This window comes from Pseudopipra pipra, chromosome 1 (genome assembly GCF_036250125.1).
Source record: "Pseudopipra pipra isolate bDixPip1 chromosome 1, bDixPip1.hap1, whole genome shotgun sequence".
NCBI lineage: Eukaryota > Metazoa > Chordata > Aves > Passeriformes > Pipridae > Pseudopipra > Pseudopipra pipra.
The window spans coordinates 131806438-131829075 of record NC_087549.1 but is presented as its reverse complement, the minus strand read 5'-3'; the positions used below and the strand labels follow the sequence as shown (position 1 = coordinate 131829075).

The following is a 22638-nucleotide window of genomic DNA, read 5'->3' as shown; positions in this document are numbered from 1 at the left end:
TCATCTTTGCAAAGCCTACAAAACTGCATCAAAATTAAAATGTGTGTTTTAAAAGTAGCTGTAACTTTATACAAACCTCAGACTGCAGAAAGAACAGAGCTGAGAAGTGTAATTTTTAACTGAATCAGCCAAGATGAGAAAAATGTTCAAATTTACTCTAGGTGTGTCTAGACAGAGATCTATTTATTTATTTATTTTATTTATTGTGTCCAAGTCCTTTATAAACTTCTGTGTATTTCGGATCTACTTCTTAAACAAATATTTTGTTTGCATTTGTCTTAAACTGTTTTGGATTAAGAGTGATTTAAATTACATGAGCTGTCTTCCAGTCAAGAGACAAAGCAATCTATATATAATATAGAGACTGGACCATTCAAACAGAGCTCACTTCTCTCCTCCACTTGTCTAAACCTACAGCACCCTCACGGTGTTTGTAACAGCCTACAAAACTATATTCAAGCAAACTCAAACTGTCAACTGCCTCCTTGACATAAACAGGATTTAGATGTGTTTTGCAATGCTGTGTAGTGTTTTATTTTGAAGCCCGTTCCAGTGAAGTCTCTGGGATATAAAAAGGCCCATTTTCTTAAAAATGTACTGAAGAGCTTCAAGTTCTTTCAAAGAGAAAGCAAAAGAGAGGAGGGAAGGAAGGCGACAAGTACCCAGTAAGATAGAAAAAAGAAAAGGCTGTCTTAATATCAAACCCATGTCTACCAAGCAAGCATTCTCATACTCTTATCCTACCAACACTACTGGAAATACAGACTGGTGATTACCCAAGGGCACTACCATTTCCCAGCAAAATCGCTAGTGCATTTATTCAATCTTTTGGAGTTTGCTAAATGTTAGCTTATTGCTACCAAGGTCACAGGAACATAGGTTTTTCTTTTGCAATCCATCAAGAGAATCAGAAAGACAACATATATCATGCAGACAGTATTGCAACATTAACCCCTCACAACAGTCCATGGAGATACCATTCAGTGCTGTTCGCTGTAGCTTTATGGCAAAGAGCCTTGAGAACAGTCTTCCAAATCATGCTTGTACACTTAAGTATGTGAAAGTCATATTGTTTGCAATGAAAGAACATAGTACATACAGACTTGACAGATTCCTGATGTCTACAGTTTTTGACAGTCACCCAAATTTAAGACTGAGAATGTCAGACTGACCCTACATTTGGTGAGAAAAAAATAGAAGTCCTGGTTTTATCAAACTGTGGTTCATATCAGATCTCATTTCCATTAAAAAAAAAGCTCTGATTCTGTAATATTAATGTAATATTTACATTTGTATACAAGTAGAAAAATAAACTGCCTCTAATTTAATTTACTCTTTTGGATTTAGAGAGTCAGCAAGGCTCATATATCCTTAAAGAGGAAAAATGAAATTAAACTGGTGGTGCTTGTATATGGCAGTATTTCTTATCTGTCAGAATACTTCAAATTAAATGAGGGGAAAAAAAAGAGTTTTGAGCATGTAATAAAGTTCTGTATTCTTTTGTCCTGTATCACTCTTACTGCAAATGCTAAAATGAAGCTGTTGATTCTGCTATTTGAATCAGAAAAACTATCAGCAGCTTAACACTACTGTGAATCTGTCAGCATACGGGCTAAGACTGAATCTTTAAAAGTTTGCAGTGGAGGGTTTAACTGATATTCCTAAAAGCCATGTTCTTTTTTTATCTCATTTTCTGACCTCATTTCTAAGTCAGAGACAGAGAGGCTGGAGTATAATAACTCTACCCAAGCCATCTGACCAGGCAAGAAGCCCAAGAAAAATGAGTTGTCCATATAATATTAATAAGTAGTGAAATCCCAAAGTTATTTTGCAAGACTTCAATTATTCAAGTATTTTGAACTTCACACTGTATAAATTAAACAGTTGTTTCTCAAGGCCCTTGCAGTATTGCTTCTCCCTGTAAATTGTACTGATTCTGGGTTTTAGGCTACACAGTGTATATTTTTCTTCCACATTTTCTTTCTGTATATTCTTTGACTTCGCAGTGGGTGTTACAAAAGGCTATTCAGTTTCTACATGGAGATCACCCAGGTGATGACAACATGCACTTTTTGCCATAAGCTCAATCCAAATGCATGTAATTGGGTTAACAGCAAGACAGGTTTACCTTGTTAAAATTCTTACAGGTTTGTTCCTCTCCACACTCTACATGGTACAACCTTCATACTAGCATCCTTCGATGGGGAAAGACCAGTACACAAGAGTTTGTCTTGCATTCACAGCTCATCTGCATCCAGCTGTAATATTTTGCAGCAAGATGGGAGGGGGGGTGGTGTTTGACTGCATTTAACATCTCTGTTACCCTCCCCTTAGGCTACATAACTTGCTCTTAAAAAATCCCACCTACCTCCAGAAAAACTTTTGAGTGATTTCTTAGATCTCAAATATGGCAAGATGGGACTACAAGCCAACACCTGATGCTCCAATGCATGAACTACAGAGGAAGAAGACTGTGCCAACCACAGTATCCCGTTTTCCTCAGGGTAAATCCTTCCCACAATACAGCTTTACTCAAATTGGTAACAGCCTCTCTTCCCCACTTTTATCTGCATTTGGATTCAGGTGCAACAGGAATACAACAATGTTCATACAGGCTTTACCAAGAGCTGAGGCAGACTTCCACCAAAAGAGACTCCAAGATGGCAACAAGTATGAATTTGCAGTGGGCATTTATATTTTGCACTATAAATAAAACATCCTATCAGACCTTTCCAATATAAATGTGATTGAGTGTACTGCAACAGGCATTACTACACATTTTTTCAAATGAAAAGCACAAAGAAAATAAAACTGTGTTTCTTACTTTCGACGGAACATTTCTGCAAATATGCAGCCAACACTCCAAAGATCCACTGCCGTTGCATAACTGGACTGAAGCAAGACTTCAGGAGCTCTATACCACAAAGTAACAACCTGTAAAACAAAAAAAAAACAGAAGAGAGATCACGCTTAGCTGTAGAATTACAACCTCATGAGTGTTGTATGCACAACTTCCAATTAGTTTAATCCATGTTGTAAAAACTCACATATTAGGGCAAATGGGTTTGGCCATCACATAGAAAAGGGTCCTGTATGGAAAATCTCAGTAAGGATAGCTGCAGTGATGATGACTCAGGAAGTGAGACCACTTCTTGTCCAGAACAGTGTGGTTCAGGGTACAAGAACACCACAATATCAGAGTACAGCACTGGTGTGACATCTCAATACCACAGCACACTACCAGAAACTCTTTGTAGCTTTTGCAGCTTACAGACCCCAAACACTTTCCAGTAGAGATTTGGACTCTCCATAGAGCAAATGTTACTCTATTGAACAAGGCCCTGTTTTGCTAAAGAACTTTTCTGGACCCTTTATATGTAGTCATCAGAGCCAAAGTGTAAAAAAAACAAGCTACTGTGGGTTTACCCATAGAACAAATCAGAACCTGTAGCACATATCTGTTCTCAACCCTTTATTATGTACTATTTTCTGTAAAAGATACGGGATCAACTCAAGTGCATGGGCCAATCAGGATAAACACGTTTGACCTGTCTCAAAAGTTCTCTCTAAAGAAACTGAAGAAATTATAACTTATTTTTTTACCAGCTGGATACAGATTAAGTCAAACCCTTCCCAAAGCTGTCCCTTACCAAAGGCGTAAGTGCTGTCTACTGTCGTTTCCTTGCATACAGAGGAACCCTAAACTCTCAACAGCAGCAATGCAGCACAGGAATTCCTGGCAGATTCCTGACCTTTACAGTTGTACCCACGTGTTGTCGGTTAGACCAGCACTAACTTCTCTCACAATGTATTTTCGAATGATACACTCTTTCCCACGGACATATGCTATGTAAAGTGCCTGCTTTTAGGCTGTTCTTGTCTCGGTGGTTATGTCACAACATGTTGCAGAAATCCAGTGGGAATTTTATTGGCACTGCTCTATTGATGTACTTTGATGAGTCCTGCTGGACTCACAACAGAGATGGGACAGTTTATATTTATCCTTTTGCTTCCCACAAGTAGACCAAATACAGATGAGGGTGACTGTATCTTCAGTATATTTGCAGAAGAACACAAGGAGCTTCTGCAGAGTCCGACATAAACTATTATCTTGCTAGAATATAATCTCAGAGCCACAGGAGCATTCTGCTCCTGAATACAGTTATAAACCAGCCATAACAACACATGACCGTCAGTTAAGTACCAATATTTTCTCAGTGTGTGCTATAATGTAAACCTTTGACTATTAATCTGGGGCTGGGCAGGTCTCAACAATTATTGGGTTGTTTCTCCAACAAACACAAAGGTGGGAAAAGCAGTATTCAGGAAGAGCATGAAGAAAGCAAAAACACTGAGAAGAAACAAGGACAGAAACAAAGAAAAATATAAGAATGAATATAACTTTTAAAATTACGTTAACTAGGATAAGTGAGTTCTGCATTTCAAGACCAACAGAAAGAAATGTGTACGAATAGTGGGCTTTTTATGATAACAATATAATTGTCTTCTAAGGAAAAATAACAATGGAAGTAATCAGCCGAATTTGCTGGTCAAAGCCAGCTGAAACAAAAGCAAATACAACATTTATTATAATCATTACATGCCCTGACAGCCTTTGGAACCACTGAATGGCTATTGAAGGGAGGTTCACGGATATTTGCACAAGTGGTCATATTTGCTAACGGTTCTTTCAAACACTTTGATCTTTATTCATAAAATCTGTCTTTGAAACGGTTCAATAATACAGTGCAAAGTACTGCACTGGCAAGGTACACTTCCAGATACCTGTCCACAGAAACAGATTCTTGTGTGGAAGTTGGGCATTATTTAGCTCCATTTATCTTGTTCCTGATTTGCTACCATACCAGTGATGCTTTTCAAAAACACTTCTCTCTATAAAAAACAGAGAAATTTCTTCAGAGATTCACTCAAGGGGAAAGACGACAAAGGTAAATGAAGGTCAGGGATTCTCTCTGGAGCTGCCTTATCTGAGTCAGACAGAATTGCTTCTAAACACATTGTTTTTCCTAATGCAGATATACCTCTCAAGCTGAACTACACTTTTATTCCCTCAGTACATTTGTGGCAAAGCTTATTGAAGAAATGTTGCTTTGAGAAATTAGATAACAATTTCAATCCATTACTGTTTGTTAACAGCTGGGTGTAGTGTCAGGAGGAAGAGTTGTGTGATCTTTGATCCGTGGGAATACCACCAAACCTCATGATTCCTGATTTGAGACCCACACAGCTCTTCTCACATGGAGTATAAGGGTGATTTAATCTCCCCAATCCCACAAGCCCTGCAACATTAGGTCTTTGCACTCTCACAGGCAAAGAACTGGGAGATGCGTGGTTATGAGACCGTCTGAATACTGCTGACAATGTACACCCCAAACTGGAATCCTCTCCAGGGAAATGTGGCAGAGGACAGCTGCTCCTTTCCTGAGAGGAGCATCGCGGATCGTGCCCGGTCCCCGTGCTTGCCCAGAGGAACAGTGCTGTTCTCAGACAGCTGCGGAAGCACGTTGACTGCTTCTCCCATGTGACCCCTTACTGGCACAGTTCCTCAAGCATTTGCACCCTGCTACACTCCATGCATGCTTACACAGGGGACTGGAAGATTTTACTTGAGCAATTTGGAAACTTACACCTTTTAAAAAAAAAGATTTCCAAAGACTTACAGTTAAACTTCAGCTAATGCCTAACTGCGTTATAGTCAGAGAGGAAGTAATCTGTGTCGAGCTGTTTTGACATACTGTCATTAATGCGTCATTATAGAAGTGATCAAGTAACCTTTATGGTTTGTAACATGCAAGTCTGTGTTTCAAAATGTGAACCTGAAAGGGATCAAAATGTACTAAGTGTCAGTTTGCACACAAGTAATGCCACAGATGACTCCTCTTGTGGTCATGGTCTTCTCCTGAAAAGCACAGGATGATGCAGATGATGCAGTGGTTTTGACACAGTTTCACACTCTCTCTTACCATAGAAACCAAGAAAATATTTGTGGACACTCCATGAACATTTGCAGAGAAGTAGAAATGAAAATTATTCCGAACACAGGATATGGTGAGGCTGAACAACCACATCATCATTTCCTCTTTAGCACAGTTCTGAGCGGAAAAATGCTTTACTTAGGTAAGCCACACCACCAGGGAGACCTGGGTCTCCCTGAGTGATAGCGCACGTGACAGAGAGCTGATTGATGAAGTCCCACTTTTAGGAAGAAAAAAGCAAGCATCTGCATCACTATATCTCACTTAAATTCTGTCTCTCCTGAAAATCTGACACACATGAAATGCAGCACATGGTGATTGTTCTGTAGGAAAAGGGATTCATGCTCACATGGTGATGGAGATCCTAAATTCAGTACAAGACTCCTAAATACTTTGGAGGTTGTAGACTTTAGCGACCATGTTGCATTTTAGTCCTCTCATTTAAGAAGCTTCTCTCCTGGCTCTTCTCCCCTGCCTGCCATAAGCCAGTGGCCACCCTGACAGCATCACCAAACATGCCTAATTCCCTGTTACTCCTCTGCAAATGCCTGAGTGGACACAGCCTGCTGCCCTGCTATATCCCACATGCTCTGCCTTCCATCACATTCCCCATCTGCTCCTTTGCACCTCCAAGCTCCCTCAAATTTAAAACCCTGTCCTCTTTTCTTCCAATTGCCTCCAAATGCCCCTGGGAAAAATAAACTCCTTTCTCCCCTTCAGCCTCTCAGCCTACTCTGCCCGTCCTGAGGATACATTTTTATTTAACAGATCAAGCTACATATGAAAAGATGGAGAACATTTCATATATGGAAGAAGTATGTACCTAAAGAGGTAACTCTAGCTTCTTTTCCAGTGCACATTTTATGTTTTCACTACCCACATAAGATGGGATGATATCAAGTAAGAACAGTATCAGTAGCTGCAGATCACTGCTTCTAACAATTTAAATGTCAATAGATTTAGGCAGCACTTCATGACGAAAAGAAATGAAACGTATCTGAGAGGTGTTAGAAAGGAAAAGAAAATCTGCAAAAGTCTACTGAGGCTGTGGCTGACCCTCTAAAGAAGGAAATATGCTCAATGAGAAGCAAGGGAAGAGCTGTATTTTGAGTCAGAAGAAGAAAGAGAACTTCATTTGAAAATAAAACTTTCTGTCTTATTATATCAGACAGATGTTGCTATCTGGCACCATCTAGCCCCAGGAGTTTCAATCCTGCACTTCGTGGTACCTGTTTCTGATGAAAAATTGAATTAGTGAAAAATTAATGAAAAATTGCTCACTAGCAATGTTAACACAAGATCTAGGCATCGTGTCAGTCTCATTTAATTTCCATTTACTTTACAGAGCAGATTTTCATTTTTGGATAACTGCTTAATTTAAATGGATCTGCACAATACACAGCCCTTTCCAAATATAGTTGCTGTCTGAATAGCATTCAGTTCAAAAAAGACAAAGACAAACAGTGGTTTAGGGATGGGGTTGAGTAACATAGACACAAAAGACTACATTTTGGTTTGCCACAGACTTTAAGTACAGACCAATGCCCAGTTGCACAGCTACAGGAACAAAGCAGGGATCAGACTGTAACACAGCAGCTATGTCTGTGCTAGGAAATTAAATGGGACAGGAAATGTTCCTTTGGCACCGGGACCAACAAGTACAGAGTGGTCTATGTCTATATTATTAAATTCTCAGCCTCCTAAAAAAGGTGACCACATGCAAACTGCTTATTGGGAATGTCTTTGGTCCATGCTTAACTGCCTGTGCCTAGGAACTGTCTGGGGAAGGGCTGGTTGGAATAACTCATGCCAGGAACCATTCTAATAATTTAACAGTATAGACAATTGAGCTCCAGTACCCACGAACATTTTCTGGCACTCTTTAATCTACTAGCCAGTGAGTCACGCTGTGGCCCCGGGTCTTCCTTTCACTCCAGAGAGAAGGCATTTTGCTATGCTTCCCTCATCAACTCTGATTCAGAGGAGGCTCTAGGAGAGCAATGGGATGGGGGAGGCATGGCCCACTCCTCATCTCACCCAGTAACTGGTCTTACTTTATCCTAAGCATGTTGTACAGGTCAGATAAACACATGCTGCAGTTCTTACTATTTATGAGAAAAATCTCACATATACAAATGTAGACATCTTCCTTTTAAATATCCAAAGCTGGACGAGATTAATTCTATTCTAATTAGTTCTGAAGTGACTTTGAAGAGGACTATCAAACCTTTTAAAACACTTCCACAGAAATCATGCCACAAAAGAAATTAGCAGGATGCTTAAATTAATCTAAAGTATCCTTGAATCCAAGTAAAATTCTTCTTCCAAGTATTTTGCTTTTGTGATTGTGGTTTCTTCTGTGCTGATTTTGTTAATTATATTGGCCATTAGATGCTAGCTGATTTTGTTATTTAAAGCATTTAAATCTCATGAAAGATTATGTGTAAATTTTTTTTTTACCATGGTTCATAAACTCTGGTTTTTTGTTCAGTTCTCACTAATGAGGCTTTCACATGATCTTTGGAACATTTTTTTGACTATTTTTCACTTATTTTTGTCCTTTCTTTTTGAGTAAAAATGAGGGAACATAGCTATAGAATATATGGTGTAGTTTGTAGAATCTATCTCTTTAGTGTCGCTTCATGGTCTCCCAACTTCACAAAAAATCTTTTGCTTCAAACTGTTCAGGAGGACGCAAAGTGGAATCTTTCCATCTTCACTATGGACCTGCTACTGCATGCCTTCTTCTTCTGGTCTGAGATTCTAAAACAACTTGAAAAATTTTCTTCAAGCTTTGTAAAAAATTTCTTCTCAGCTGTATGACTAAGATTGACACATTCACCACAGACTAGCTGAAGAGAACAGAATTACAGACGGCATATTGATTGAAGGCTCACTGCAGAGAGGCTCTCTCCCTAATCTACTTCCATCTCGCCTGGTAGAACACATTGTTGAAAAGACTCAACAGAGTCTGAAAAGAAAAAATGTAATTTCTTAAATGAATATGCTAAAATGGCTCACTGGTCTGACAGTGTAACATTGCTTAAAATGAAATCAGTGTAATACTAAAAATTCCTTAGGAAAGGAAAGAATTTGTTTAATAACGTTTCATTACCTGCAGTTTGGAATAGTAACTGACTACCAGGACTGAGCAGGACAGAAGTCGCGATCCAGAGGGCTGGTGACACTAAGTTATGAGATGATGTCATTTCTGCAGGAACACGAGCCCTGACACTTGTCCTGTGTGCTGCTCTGAGTCTCTCACACAACCCAACACGGCCCTGCTCTCCAGTCCTCTTGCACAACAAATCATCCCCCCAGCTGCTCTGCTCCAGCAGTGATATTACCCACCTCCTCCTTCCACTTCCATGCCCCCCAGGAACACTTCAAAAACCTCTGGAGTGGAGCACACCTATGCCATATGGGGAAACTTTTTGTGTGTGTGTTTTTGTGTGAGAGGCCCAGGAGATAAGGAAGAGGGTAGTCTGGGGAGTGCTGGAGGGGGGAGCAAGGAGAGAAGAGGTGAGGACGGGGGGAGAGATGATGCCTCATTGCACCCTGCAGCACCATGCACAACAAACTCCTGCAAAGGCAGAGAAGGCTTTCAAAAACCCCCTGTTCCAAAGGTATAATGAGGCCAAGATAGGCGATTTTAGCATGGACCTTTTAGCCTTTGTACGATGACTTCAACACATTTTTCATGTCTGGTTCGGAAAAGGGGTGTGTCTGCTTCACTTGCTGGGGACCGTCTTACTGTGTTTTCCTATCACTATCCTTACAGAATTCACTGAGCATTCTGCATTTATAAAGCAAGCCTAGGACTCTCTTTAGATCTGACTCTGAAGACCTATTATTATTCCTAACTGTGATGGAGAAGGTAATAAGCACTATATTATACAATATACTTTAGTTTCCAGGGATAATATCTGTCTGAACAATTTTATTTGTTTAATCTCTTTTTGAGTAGTGGTTCTTCCACTATTATGTAACATTTTTCAGTGCCATCACAGAGGTAGGTATGGCTGGAGAGAATTGTTTCTTTCTTAGAGAAAGATGATTAAAATAGTTTGTCTGTTTATAGAAACATTAAAATAGTTTCCCTTTTAAAGTAAAAGTGTACCAAACTATCCCAGTGGCTTTAAAAAAGCCCTTTATTTCTTTATAAAAAATTTAATATACATAAAAATGAAATCCTTTCAAGGGCTATGGATCTCGTGAAGTACACATGGTAATACCAATTTTATCTATTTGCATTTGTCTCGGTTTTAGGCACAAGCCCGATAAACAGCTTTGTGAAAAGTGGTATGAATGTTATCATTTCATTAGTTAAATCATCAAACAAAAAATTATTTATTTATAGGAGACATTTATTTATAGGAGACACAAATCCTGATCACATGTACCATCCCCTATCAAGTTGCTGTTTTAAAATGTGATCTCCTCTTTTTGATGCTAAATCATTTGTGCTTTGAAGGAAACATGGTTTAGCATTTACTTTAAGATAACATGAGAAATAAAGAAGCTATTCAATTCCTTGATGTTCTATACACACAAAACTAACCAGAATTTTCATTTTTTTTTATTTCTAGGAAAAACCCAGTGTGATGGTGCTGCTGAAGAATATTTCTAGGTACATCCGTTGTCAGTAGGTGTGAATCTGTGTGTGTGCACGCATGTGTTCGCACATCACGTCTGTAGCAGAGGACACTTTACCTAGATTCAGTGGCTTTGTTAATTATATTAAAAGTTTCTATGTACTAAAGCATCTGTGTGCAACAGCAACTAGAAAGGAAAACTGGCTTGTAAGATGAGGTAATATTTAAACCACTAGTGATCCAGACCTTACCTCAAAACCAATACAAGCAAATGTATTTCCATTAAGCAGAATATTTCACAGAATTCTCTACTGACATAACACAGAGAACATTTCTGAAAGACTACCTGAGAATGCAAGTGAAAAGTGCTTTATCTTTATACAAAAAGAAAGAAGCAAAAACAGTGTCAGCAATACTACCCTACCTGATCCAGACTTCACAAAAGATGAAGACCTGCCAGGTCTTGCTGCGTATTGAAATCAAAACCATGATGCTCTCTTCTCTGAGCTGCAGAGCAGCCTTCCACAGAATATGAAACAACTCAATTTTTTACAGAAGTGGTCGGCTTTGCATGCAATGAGGCTTGTGTTCATTCTGCAATGTATTTACATATAAAGATACTTGACCACACTGAGAGCAACAGACTTTAAATAAAAGTAGCCATTCTTCAATCATGCTTCAAGACTCAATAATCAAAAGAAATCTGTAGACTTAAACAGCAAATTCTAATAATCTCTCTCAGAGATAAAAAACCCACAAAGGCAGAAAGAAATAAACACCACTGGGTTCTTAGGCTGATCAAGTCAAACATCTACGGTAAGAAAGAAGACATTTTCTTCCACAATACCAAAAGAAACTAAAGCATTAAAAAAGTGGCAGCCTGAGACTGTGCCTTGGAATACAGGTCTTATTCTGGGTTTGGCTGCATCAATTTCCACTTGCTCAGTTCTCCTGTTGGCATTAGCTAGCTGAGGCAACAATCCTAATCTCTAGTACCAGATCTTCAGCTCTGTTCCACTTGCTTTGCTCTAATCTACATCTTTAGGTAGCCACAAAACCAACTCATCTAGCATCCTACATTTCCCACTGAGTGGCATCCATCTCTTCTACAGTCTTTGATATTAATTATGCCCTGTCCCTGAGAGCAGGAGAACACGCAGCTCTAATTTGTGCCAAGGACCAAACCATGGTTGGCTCCATGCTAAGATCCCTCAAAGCTGCCCTTGTGACTGTTGGGTGTTTTTCCGAGTTCATCAGACTAGAGAATCCGAGCCTTACAATTTATGGTTTGACTTGATAATGAAGACCAGCTTTCCATTGCTACTAGAAAACCAGAGTCTGCTCAACAGAAAAAAATCTCCCCACTTCCTGGGGCACTGTGTTGGACTTCAGTTCTGAACACAAAAAGCCTAAATGAAGGAAAACCATGAAGGTCACCACAGACCTCACTCCCATGGAACTTGGGCCCACTATCTTTAACAAAAGGAGTGATACACAAAGAAACCTCAAAGAATGGATTAAATACTGCCAGTTCCCTAGGTGAGAAGCTTTACTGTGGACTCTACAGCTGCTTCTAGACAAAAAAGAAGGTGGAATTAAAAGCTTTTAATGAAACACAACCATCAAAATTGACCTGAACAAACGCATCACTCTCAAAAAGAAATGCTTTCTACCATTTTGAGGCAAATGCAACCACTGGGTCAGAGTTTAACACAGTATTCTGTTAGGTCCTGAATTGTTACAGGCTACTATGAATAAACCAAAGTTTCAGCTTGGGACTCTGAAAAGCAGAAATTTGGTGCAAACAACTTCTGAAAGATACTGTTTTCATTCAGTTGAGAATGAAACTTATGAAGCTGTGCCTTGAGTTAACAGCAAGAGCTGAACAGGGACGTAAAGATACAAACAGCCAGCAGGCCATGTAAATAAGAGATGTACCTTGAGTGCATATGGCAGGGTAAGCAGAGGACATGTGTGCATGAGTGGATTGGTTGCTGAGTAAGAGTCTGCCTGATCTTTACCCAGAATATGTATGAAGGCAAAATAAGCTCAGTCCCTATTAATCTGAAAATATTTCTCCAAATATCTTTTACACCGGAAGTCTGATCTGGACAAGAACAGTCTCCGGCACATCTAAAATTAAGATATTTGCCTGGCTAACTTAAAAAACTGATATATACGAGAAATTTCATATCTCTACTACATTTTAGCTACAGTTGTTAAAAATTCTTGTTTTAATTTTGAGCTTTCTTCACTTTTGTGTCCCATCAGCTCCTAGGCGAAGCACCCATCTACCCATCCACTGGCACTGGGAGCTGTAACCTTTCCCCAGCAGCATGGCATGGTATGGTGGGAGTCCCACAACACCCGGTACAGTGTTATGCAGCCACATAGCTCTCCTTTGCCAAGGCAGCCTGTGACCATGATGCCCCTATAGGAAGTGGAACCTTTTGCTCCCAATGCTACAGACCCTACGAAGGCTTGAGTAGAGGCCTGGAGGCGAAGTACTAATTTCACTGATAGCCTGGTATAGCATATAAAGGGGCTGGTGGAGCAACATCTGTCAGTGATGCTCATGTGAAGCAATAGCTTACAGTCAGAACTCCTGTATTACAGCAAAACCTAAAGTGAACACAGGGTTGCAAACGAGGCAGCTTCTCTGTAGCAGAAGCTCCATTGGGATGTTCCTGCCCTCACTACTTCATGGAGTGCAGACTTCAATCAGATTATCATCACGATGACTGACACAAAGCTGGACCTTCCTACACTTGTGGCATAAAGAATATGGGCAACTCTGAACAGTGCAAATCTGTTCTACATTTGAAATTCAATGCAGTAAATTTTACTATGGCCTTACATAAATGTATGGCTTTAAACCGAAATAAGTAAAATTGTAAATGATACCACAGAGATGAAACTCTTATGAAATGTCTTTCAAGGACTCCTTGAAATTACATTTGGGAAACCAAACCCTCATGAAGTATCTTTCTTTCTAATAACAAGTGAGAAAAGAGGTTTAAAAATACATATCTCCCGAAAATAAAGGAAAAGCTGAACTTTCTATATCCAGATGCAATATATGAATAGATGTATGCATTATACATACTTAAACATACCACAGATCATTAGAAATTAGGTGAGTCTTGAAGTAAACATCAGCAGGACAAGGACCTGCTGTAGACATGTGATTTCCAGACAAAAGCAAGGACAAAAAGACTAAGAGGGGTCTTCAGGCTGTCTGAATCTTACATTTAAGTAGCTTTTTTAGCTTAAAATCAATAAAATGCAGGGCACAATCCACTGATTTTCCACAGATGCTATGATCTCTGTAGGCATCTTCAGTCATCAGATTCTTCTCCTTAGTCTGAAAGTGTCTGTGGGTTTTAACTGTAGACCGTCACATCAGAAAGGCCCGTGCTGGAGAAACAGGTAGTTTCAGCTGAAGCACTACTGCATGTGATGCACTTTTGGGCAGACAGATACCCTAGATACATGGATGTTCTCAACAAAAGTCCATATGAAGTCCTACCTGGTGAAGCCTGTAACTAAGAGTGGCAGTAGAAGCAATATGTGTTTGCATCCACATTAACGTCTTGCGCAGATGTTACCGGTTAATCTCAAAGTGGAAACTCAGATGAAGATTTAATTGGCACCTCCTACATCCAAGCAGACTCTTTGACCACTAGGCTAGGGTTTTTTTGGGTGACAGCTCTTTCCTTGCCTTTGCTGAAGCCAAGTCACTATTCTACCAGGAGTATGAGTCACGGGGCAAGAGTGTGTCTGAAAGCAGCTGAGTGCTTAAGAACAATCAGCTGTAAGGGGCAAGGAGCCGAGTTTCTGGATACTGCTCTGGAATGTGTATGCATTTTACATTAGACCATCACTAATAAAAGTAGCCATTAATTACATTAACCAGTCTGGATTCTACTTTGTATCTAGACAGACTGATTCCATCTCAATGACTCTAATGGATGGGACTCATAAAAATTCTAGAAGACAACACTGTTTTATTCTGTGTAGAAAGAAGCAACATCTCCTTCCTTGTTATTTGATACACTCACTAGCCAAAACTTAGGACTCACAGCACAAAGGGAGGCCCAAGCTTTTTAAAGAACCCAAAAGAAAATTTCCTCCACTTAAAAATGTTACAGGATTTTCTAAACTGATATTAGTTATCTGAAGATTTAGCAGAAAATCAGAATGTTACAGCTGGTCCAATACTAGACTTTGTTATTCTTTATTTCCCAATTTTAATTTTAAAGCTTGTATGATTAATTTATGTTATTTTCAAGAAGCCACATTTCAAAGGAAATTAGTTGCAGATAACATATTGTATTAGTTGGATGAAAAAGATCTGAATTAGTCTAGATCACTGAAGACTCTATTCCAGAGTGGTTATAGACATAAAAATATAAAACGTTTTCTTAGTGAAAATAATATTGTAGAACAGGCTTCTACAGATGACTCAACTCTCTCAAAATTGATACAAAGCATCTTATTTAAGCTAAAGAGATAATACCTTAAGACAATACAAACAGGAATGTTCAAGGTAATGAGTACTTTCATGTTACAAGTTCTCAAGTCTGAGGACACTGCATCAGGCTAAAGGACAATGAGATAAGAGCAATATTGCTAGTTACTAACAAATAGCAGATAAAAGACCTCTTCTGGATTCTGATTAAGTGACAGCATTCTACACATTCCTGTGAGTTGAGAAAGTTTGCCTGAGAACAGCAGCTATGTTACATGTGAAGCACCACTAAACAAGCGTATCTCTATGTTTTGAAATTCCAGCGTGAGTAATGGCTCTTTCCCCCATCTCTCCAACTTGAACAGAAGCTCCCTCTCTCCTGAACGTGCAGGAATAACTTGCCGTGCTTCAGTTTCCATTAAGACATATGAATGTATATACTGAAAGTAAAGAGAAGTTCTGTAGGACTCCATGGCTGTGAGCCAATGTTTACAATCCCCTGGGTGGGAAATGACGGGTGAAAGGCTCTCCATGGCAGGCTGTAGGAGTCTTTGCTGTTGCCGACAATGACCTTCTGCCTCTATTTTCAAAGTAGCTCCCTTGTTAACTCCTTGCACACTGTGTGCAGAGAGGCCTTAGAGAGGAAATACTTTCTCTGAGAGTCCAAATCCACTTCCAGGCATCTGTTTGACAGACTCAGATTTCAGCAGTGGTTAAGGGAGTGCAGACTAGCATTTATACTCTGCATCTGCAATTGGAACTGTGGCACTGACATGTAATTTTAGTAGTCCAGAACTGGGTTTAGCCGTGTTCTGCATGATACAAACTGAATCTTCACAGCTTCAGGGAATGGACATCAGTTTACAGGCACAGGGGTTGTCAAACATGGAGCATACTGAGTCTCCAGGACCAAAAGAAACATCCAGTTTACAGAGATATGATTTAGTTCTCTCTGGCCAGTAGCAATATTGTTTCCTGGTAGTGGCAATACCTTCTCCGGGCGTCTCCTCGGAAGAGGAATGATCTTTAAAATTGAAGACAGACTGAACTGTCGTTGGTGCAATGAAGATACACCACAATGGAGCACCCAGTGTGGAATGGAGATTACCGCTTTAAGAGGTTTTGACCCTCTCCTGCCTGAGAATGTAAAATACAGTGTTTAGGAGATCTCTTCATATGTCACATCCCTTTTGCTGCTCCGTAAATCACTTCTGGCTGCTAACTATTCAGGAAGAGTCCTTATAAAAAAGATAAAAATGGACTTATAAAAAAGGCATTCTAAAATGCTTATTGAAATACATAATCCATCTTTGAAAAGGGAGAATAAATCAAATAGGAACTAATACTTAAGCACTAGTGTAGATGCTTTAATGTTCTCAGAGAGGGAGTCAAGACTTGTCGTGAAAATATTAACCTTACTATCAGCTGACCTTGGAATATATGTTTTCCCATCATCATCATGACACTTATCCAAGTCTTTTCCCCACAAAGATCTGTTCTCAGAAGCAATCATTCCATGCAAAAATTTCTTTTCATATTCTCTGAAAGGGAACAAGAGTGCTTGCCACTTCCAGAAACTTTCACAGCATTAACAGCCATGTAAGGACAGCAACATCTACCCCCTCCTTGAACTTTCAGAGGAAGTCCTGTAAATAACATCCTCACATGGTCAGGAAATTCTTCTATGTGTGGCTCCATGGATGCTGAGGAGGAGAGAAGAGAGAAGCAGTACTAGAAACCAGAGCTTCTGCAGAGAAACTAGGCCCGAGTGCCAACAGCTCTGAGATTGACCCAGATCAACAGTCCCTAAAGTTGCTGCTTGGTCTAAGGTTCTAAACTCTAAACTTAAAGGTAAGGAAGGTAGACAATAAGCTGTTAGGCCCTCATTGGTTCCTCTGAGGCAAAAAATGTCATGCATGAAAAGGCTAATCTTATTAGGCCATGTTAAAAAAGCCAATTGGACATCTCATAAAAAGCTCCAATCTAACTCCAAATATGCATGTAATTCCTAGTGATTTCAGTGGAAGTTCTGGGTGGTTAGAGGAAGACATCTGCAGACAGTGAAATCATTAATATTTAGATCTGTCCTTAACTGCTAGTATTTTAAAAAGTAGTTTTAGAGACAAAAAATTAGAAATACCCTGTGTTTTTCTAAAGAATACACAACTCCAGTTAATAAATATTATCTATTTTTTTTCTAGAAAAATGGCAGCCTGCAAGGAAAAGGAATTTTTTATGACAGCAAACAAAGAACATATTTAGTTTAGAATGTTTTTCTTTTTTTGGTAATATGAGTTTATGTTACTGATGTTTAAAATCATTAATGATCCTGGGATCAGAAACTAAGTGTTTTCAAGAGCTAACAGTACTATTGTTTTTAGAAGGATATGCTCAGGCCGAATTTAGAGTAAGTTAGTTTTTGCAATATGAAGTCTTTACAAAACATGAGTCTAAATGACCCCTTGTTAAGCTTTTTTATTTACAAAGCATCTTTAAACACCAGATAAACTTCATTTTGTTTTGGGCTACTGCATGAAAATCTGAAAATAAAACTTGTTTGAAAAGAAGTAGGAACAATACTAAAATAACCCATGAGCACAATTCAGGAGAAGGAAAACAGAAGTGAACTGCACAACTAATGAAAAAAAAATTAATGGATTTTAAATCCTTTCAGTTAGAGCAAAGGTGTTATCAGCATCAATGAAAGAGGCCTCTAGTGCTTCTTCTGAGAAACTGAAGTGTTAGACTGGCAATATGGCTTGAAATCACTTATAGGGAGATTCACAGTATTTCTTAAAACAAGTCTGAGGTGTAATCTTCAGGCTGAAAAATAATGTGGGATACTGGAGATGACCTCTCTTTATCATCTTGCTGTTCCTGTCCCACCTGAGATGAACAACAGTTGACTGGGAAATGCTGTACACAAGAATGCTATCTATGTGTCGTATCTCACACGAGGCACAAATGTAATCTTAATCGATCACATCTCAGGTAACTACGACGTAGATTATGTACAACTCTCATAATAAGTGATCTATAAATGACCTTATTTTTCAAAGTTTGAAAGAATTTCCTTGTTCTTGACTGGACAAGTGTACTTACAAAAATGAAGCCAATTCTAATTAACCTGACTTCCAGTGAAGTTTTACGTATTTTACAATGAGCAGTAGCTCACTATGTGCAAATATATGATTTTTCATTTTTATGAGAAAAAAAGAGGAATCTGTAATTTGTAATGGAATTTTGGTATCAGTACATTTATGAACTTTGCTAACTTACGGGACTCTTTTGAGTCTCATGCCTGCCAGTGATCAGTAGCTAGGTGTGCTCATCTCTGCCATAGATCTAACCCTTTTCTTCATCTAGTGCTTATACACCACTTTGACAGCTTGTTCCCAACTGACATCCCTAACTGTGAATAAATTACATTTATAGATGCCATTTGGAACTGGAAATGTGTGGAGAGTCTTTAAAGTGAATAAGAATCTGTTTCCACACGTGGTGGGATACACAACGGCTCGTTATAATGGTATGAAGAATGGATCCATGCATAGGAGACAGCACATGTATTATTAAAAAATGACTGATTCTGCACCTTGGCTTCTACTGAAGGAAACAGAAAGACTCTTCTGAGACTCTCTCAGAACTTTGCAGATTCCTTCTGTTAGGAAACTACCAGCAGAAGCAGAACATATATAACACATTCAAGCTTCTAGCATGACCTACTATTGAAGTTATCTATATAAGACCTTGTTTTCAGCAGTTTTTACCTTCACCAGAATTTCACTGATTACAATACCATTTTCCATGCTGTATCTCTCTGGAATATACTCAGCTCTATTGGAATATTTCGGTTGAAACTGTCCAGTGGTTTCCATCAGTAAGGCTAGGGAAAACTACATGGTTTGCCAATATTTAATTCTAGTGACCATCTTTTTGAGAAATGTTGGTGCCATCATGTTTTGGAGCAAAGGCTATGAAACTTGGCCTCTATGTCAAGGATGTGCCTCTTGCCACCCTTGTAAAACCTGGTGCCAAATTTGGCTGTGTCATAAATCTCAAAACCAGCACATGCTCATTAAGGATTTTTACTAGTGTACAATTATTGCACTTTTGGAAGGTTTTGTTTTCAACGAGGACACTTCAGGACAGCTCCAGGGGGTTCAGTGGGACATCATGACATCTCAAGCTTTTGACTGAGTGCAGAAAGCATGTTACTCTATAAAAGGTTTATACCATGTCTGAAGAGGAACCTACCGGACTCAGTCACAGAGATGAAAACAGCTGTACACACTGGAGAAAGCTGGATTAAGAGAAGAGATTAAGATATCCCCTTGCTGGATTGAAGAACAATGGGAAGCGGGAGTGTGTGGAGAGTTGGGGTAATTGACACTGACTGAGAAAGAAGACTATGAGCTATGGAGGGAAGAAGCAGCAAAAATGACCAGTAAGGCATGTGAGACTGTGATCAGACAAAACTTTTAGTGAGGTGGAGACTGTCACAGAAGGCCTGAAGCTGAAAACACTGGAGACTGTGAAGCTGGTGAGAGGCGCGTCTGGAGCCCAGTGAGAGGGTAGATTTCAAAGATTATAGTGGAAGCTAGATTCAGTAGAGAGAGGAGACAGGACTGGAGGAGAGGTAGGAACGTAGGTTTGAGAGGAAGGAATTGTATTTGTGTGTTGGAAGACAAACGGAAATCTCAGAAATCTACTGTCAATGTATCCTCCTTTCGTCTAGTTTAATCAGCTACTTATGACAGCCATCCCCTACAGACAGGTATTCTGCTAGCTCAGGTTGAAGAAATCCATAGATTTAGCCCTGCTGATACCCAGCATGTATACAAATATAATGCCAATTGAAAATATTCAATATTTTAAAATATACTTTTCTTTTCTTACAGAAGAAAGCTGCACATGTACAAAGGGATAACAGAATACTTGACTTCCATATTTTGCAGCTAAAGTCAATCACAACAAAATCTGTTCTAAAACCAGAGTCACAAACAAATTAAAAACCAAAATACTTAACACCAGAAGGAGCATGTGAGTTGGGAAATGAAGCCTGTGGCAACAAGAGCCATTGGTCACTGGAAGATGGTCCAAGTACATAAAAAAATGCTGTATAAATATACAACTTAAGCTCATAAAAATAATTTATTCCTCATTAATTGAACCTGTTGTAGCTGCAGACCCCGTCACTGCCTAGTGCAGTTGGTTCTTCTCTCTATACATACTGTTAGCCTTCACACCAACTTTCACCTTCGTTGGAGAGGCGGCCTATATCTGCAACCTGTTCTTGTCTTCTCTGCTGTGTACTAGCAGAAACAAAATGACTTACTACGTTGCATATAGTAAATCAGGAGTATAAAACTTCCTCAAAAAGACACCAATACTGTTAACTGTTTATAAAGACAAAGAAAATAGAAGAACAGTATCAAACTAGCATGTTTATGCAGGTCTTCTGTTTTTACCCAAGTGTTAATGCTATACTGTGGGTTTTTCCCTAAACCAGATAACTCTAAGGACATTGATGAGTTTAAAAAGGCAGCATTCACTGCTACTGAGGGTCTCCTTCTTGCAGCTGTTGCTGTGATGGGCATTTAAAGAAATTTTCTCCCTCTTTCCTCTGAAAACTTAACACCTACAGTTTAACATTTAAAACTCATCTTCTGTTCAAATACCTCACAACAACAAAAATACATGTGCATTGACATAATTTTATTTCTTGTAACAAAATCATTAAATTCACACAGCAACAACTGAACTGCTCCATACACAGTATATAGTTAAAACTGCACAACTGAAGCCAAAATATGCACAGCTAAAAGGAATGTTACAGGGGGGCCTCTCTTAGTGAACAAAGCAGGCTCAGTTTGGCTCTTTTTCCCTAGCGCTACCACATCCGCACATCGTTAGTTGGAAAATTCCAGATATATGCTGTAATTTTTTGTGCTTTTTTTTCCCAGTACACTTGAGGCTTTAGTGTCCAGATGCCATTTTCCCCCCCTTATCTGTCCCTGCTAGTTTGGGTCTTTGCCAGTTGTGGTCAACAATTAATACAGCAAAAGAAAAATACAGTACACTCCCTGGCAACTGGCAGAGGCTCACAGGAAATACCAAATAAAAACTTTATTATGTATTGTTTAACTATTTTGTTTGCCTGTGGGCCACCCTGTTGTTGGTGTAATTTAGAAAAGCATGCTCCATCTGGATGATCTGTGCGCAGGCTCATTGTTCCCAGAATCTGTCACGCACAATCACTGCTTCAGCCTGTGGCCCTCTGCAGAAAGAAGCAAAGGCATGGCAGCCCTCCAGCCTGCATTCCTTTTCATTAGACAACTTGTGACCAAATGTTAGAATAGAAGAGTAACCTTTTAATATTCATGTAATTAATTTACTTTCCCCTTTAATTATAAACCTTCACATGAAAAGAAGAAAATAAAGACTTCCCTTCATGATTCTCCTCCCTCCCCCATCCTTTCTATCTGCTTTTTGGGACATGGAAGGTGCTGGGAGTTTCATTATACATAGGTACCAGTACCTCTGTCTATTGGGAAATTTACATGGTCTTAACATGTTTCCAGGCTTTTACTTTATGTATTAATTGCCCTGGAACATGGAATAGATTCTGAATTATAACAAAATGAGAGAAATTAAATTCTTTGCTCTATACGCCCTTGCAGCATCTGCTTCCTTGTCTTAATCAGTGGGGTAATCCATTGAACACAAAGCCATTCTTCTCTATTTGAAAACACAATAGACGTCTAATTGAAGTTCCCTTTCACAGTAAGGTCAGCATATGACTCAAAATACTGCATCAGCTGGGATTTTGGCTGTGCAGGTTTAGGTGTATAGGCGGCACTTTGTCAATTCTGCTTTCCTGGAAAATGGTGGCATTTTTTCTCATAGGTTAGACCAATCTTGAACTGGTTACCATGATGCAAAAGTTTGCTCCCCACAACTCAAAAAGTGCCTTTGACTACAAGGGAAAGTATCTGAGGTCCCACCATATGAGTTAATTTCAGCGCACCAAACCAGGGCTCTGATTTCCATGTGGGTAGTTTACCTCTTCATTGCTGCAGCCCATTCAAAGGAATCCAACTGTAGTAGGTTGTAATTCAAGTAAATGAAGCTAAGGTAGAAATTCTTGTCTTCAAGGCAGCATTTAAGTTCTTATTACCTGATTTTGATTGCAGTTTCAATAGGTGATGAGGACATTAAGGACTCACAGCCACTTGGTATATCAAAGGATGGGGGCCCAAATGCTGTCAAGTATCTTATATAAGATGCAATGGTTTCTATGGCAACCAAGGCAATGTTACTGAACTTCACTAATTTTTCTTTTATTAAATAGGTGTACTGCCATGTTAAGTCTGCAAGTGATCAGCATAGATGTTAGTGGTTTTGATTAGTTCATGCACCAACCCATCTTAGGAATGGAGTGTAGCACAACAGAGTTTTTGTTGTGGTAACTTAAGCACAGAGATAATGTAATAAGTCAGGATGTTTTTGATGAGGGCAAGACTTAAAACGTCTTTTACTTAGTTTTAAATAGCACTTAATTGAGTTGGAACGA

The 22638-nt window shown here is 39.2% G+C and overlaps 1 protein-coding gene across 5 annotated transcripts in view; it reads right to left on the bottom strand.

The window, feature by feature from the left end:
- Positions 1-22638, bottom strand: part of CDK6 (cyclin dependent kinase 6) — a 141375-nt gene that overhangs the window by 40565 nt on the left and 78172 nt on the right. For all 5 annotated transcript variants that reach the window (XM_064677594.1, XM_064677565.1, XM_064677574.1 and 2 more), the window contains exon 5: positions 2825-2934. In XM_064677594.1, coding sequence (XP_064533664.1) covers positions 2825-2934 — 110 coding nt within the window. The remainder of the gene's footprint in view (positions 1-2824; positions 2935-22638) is intronic.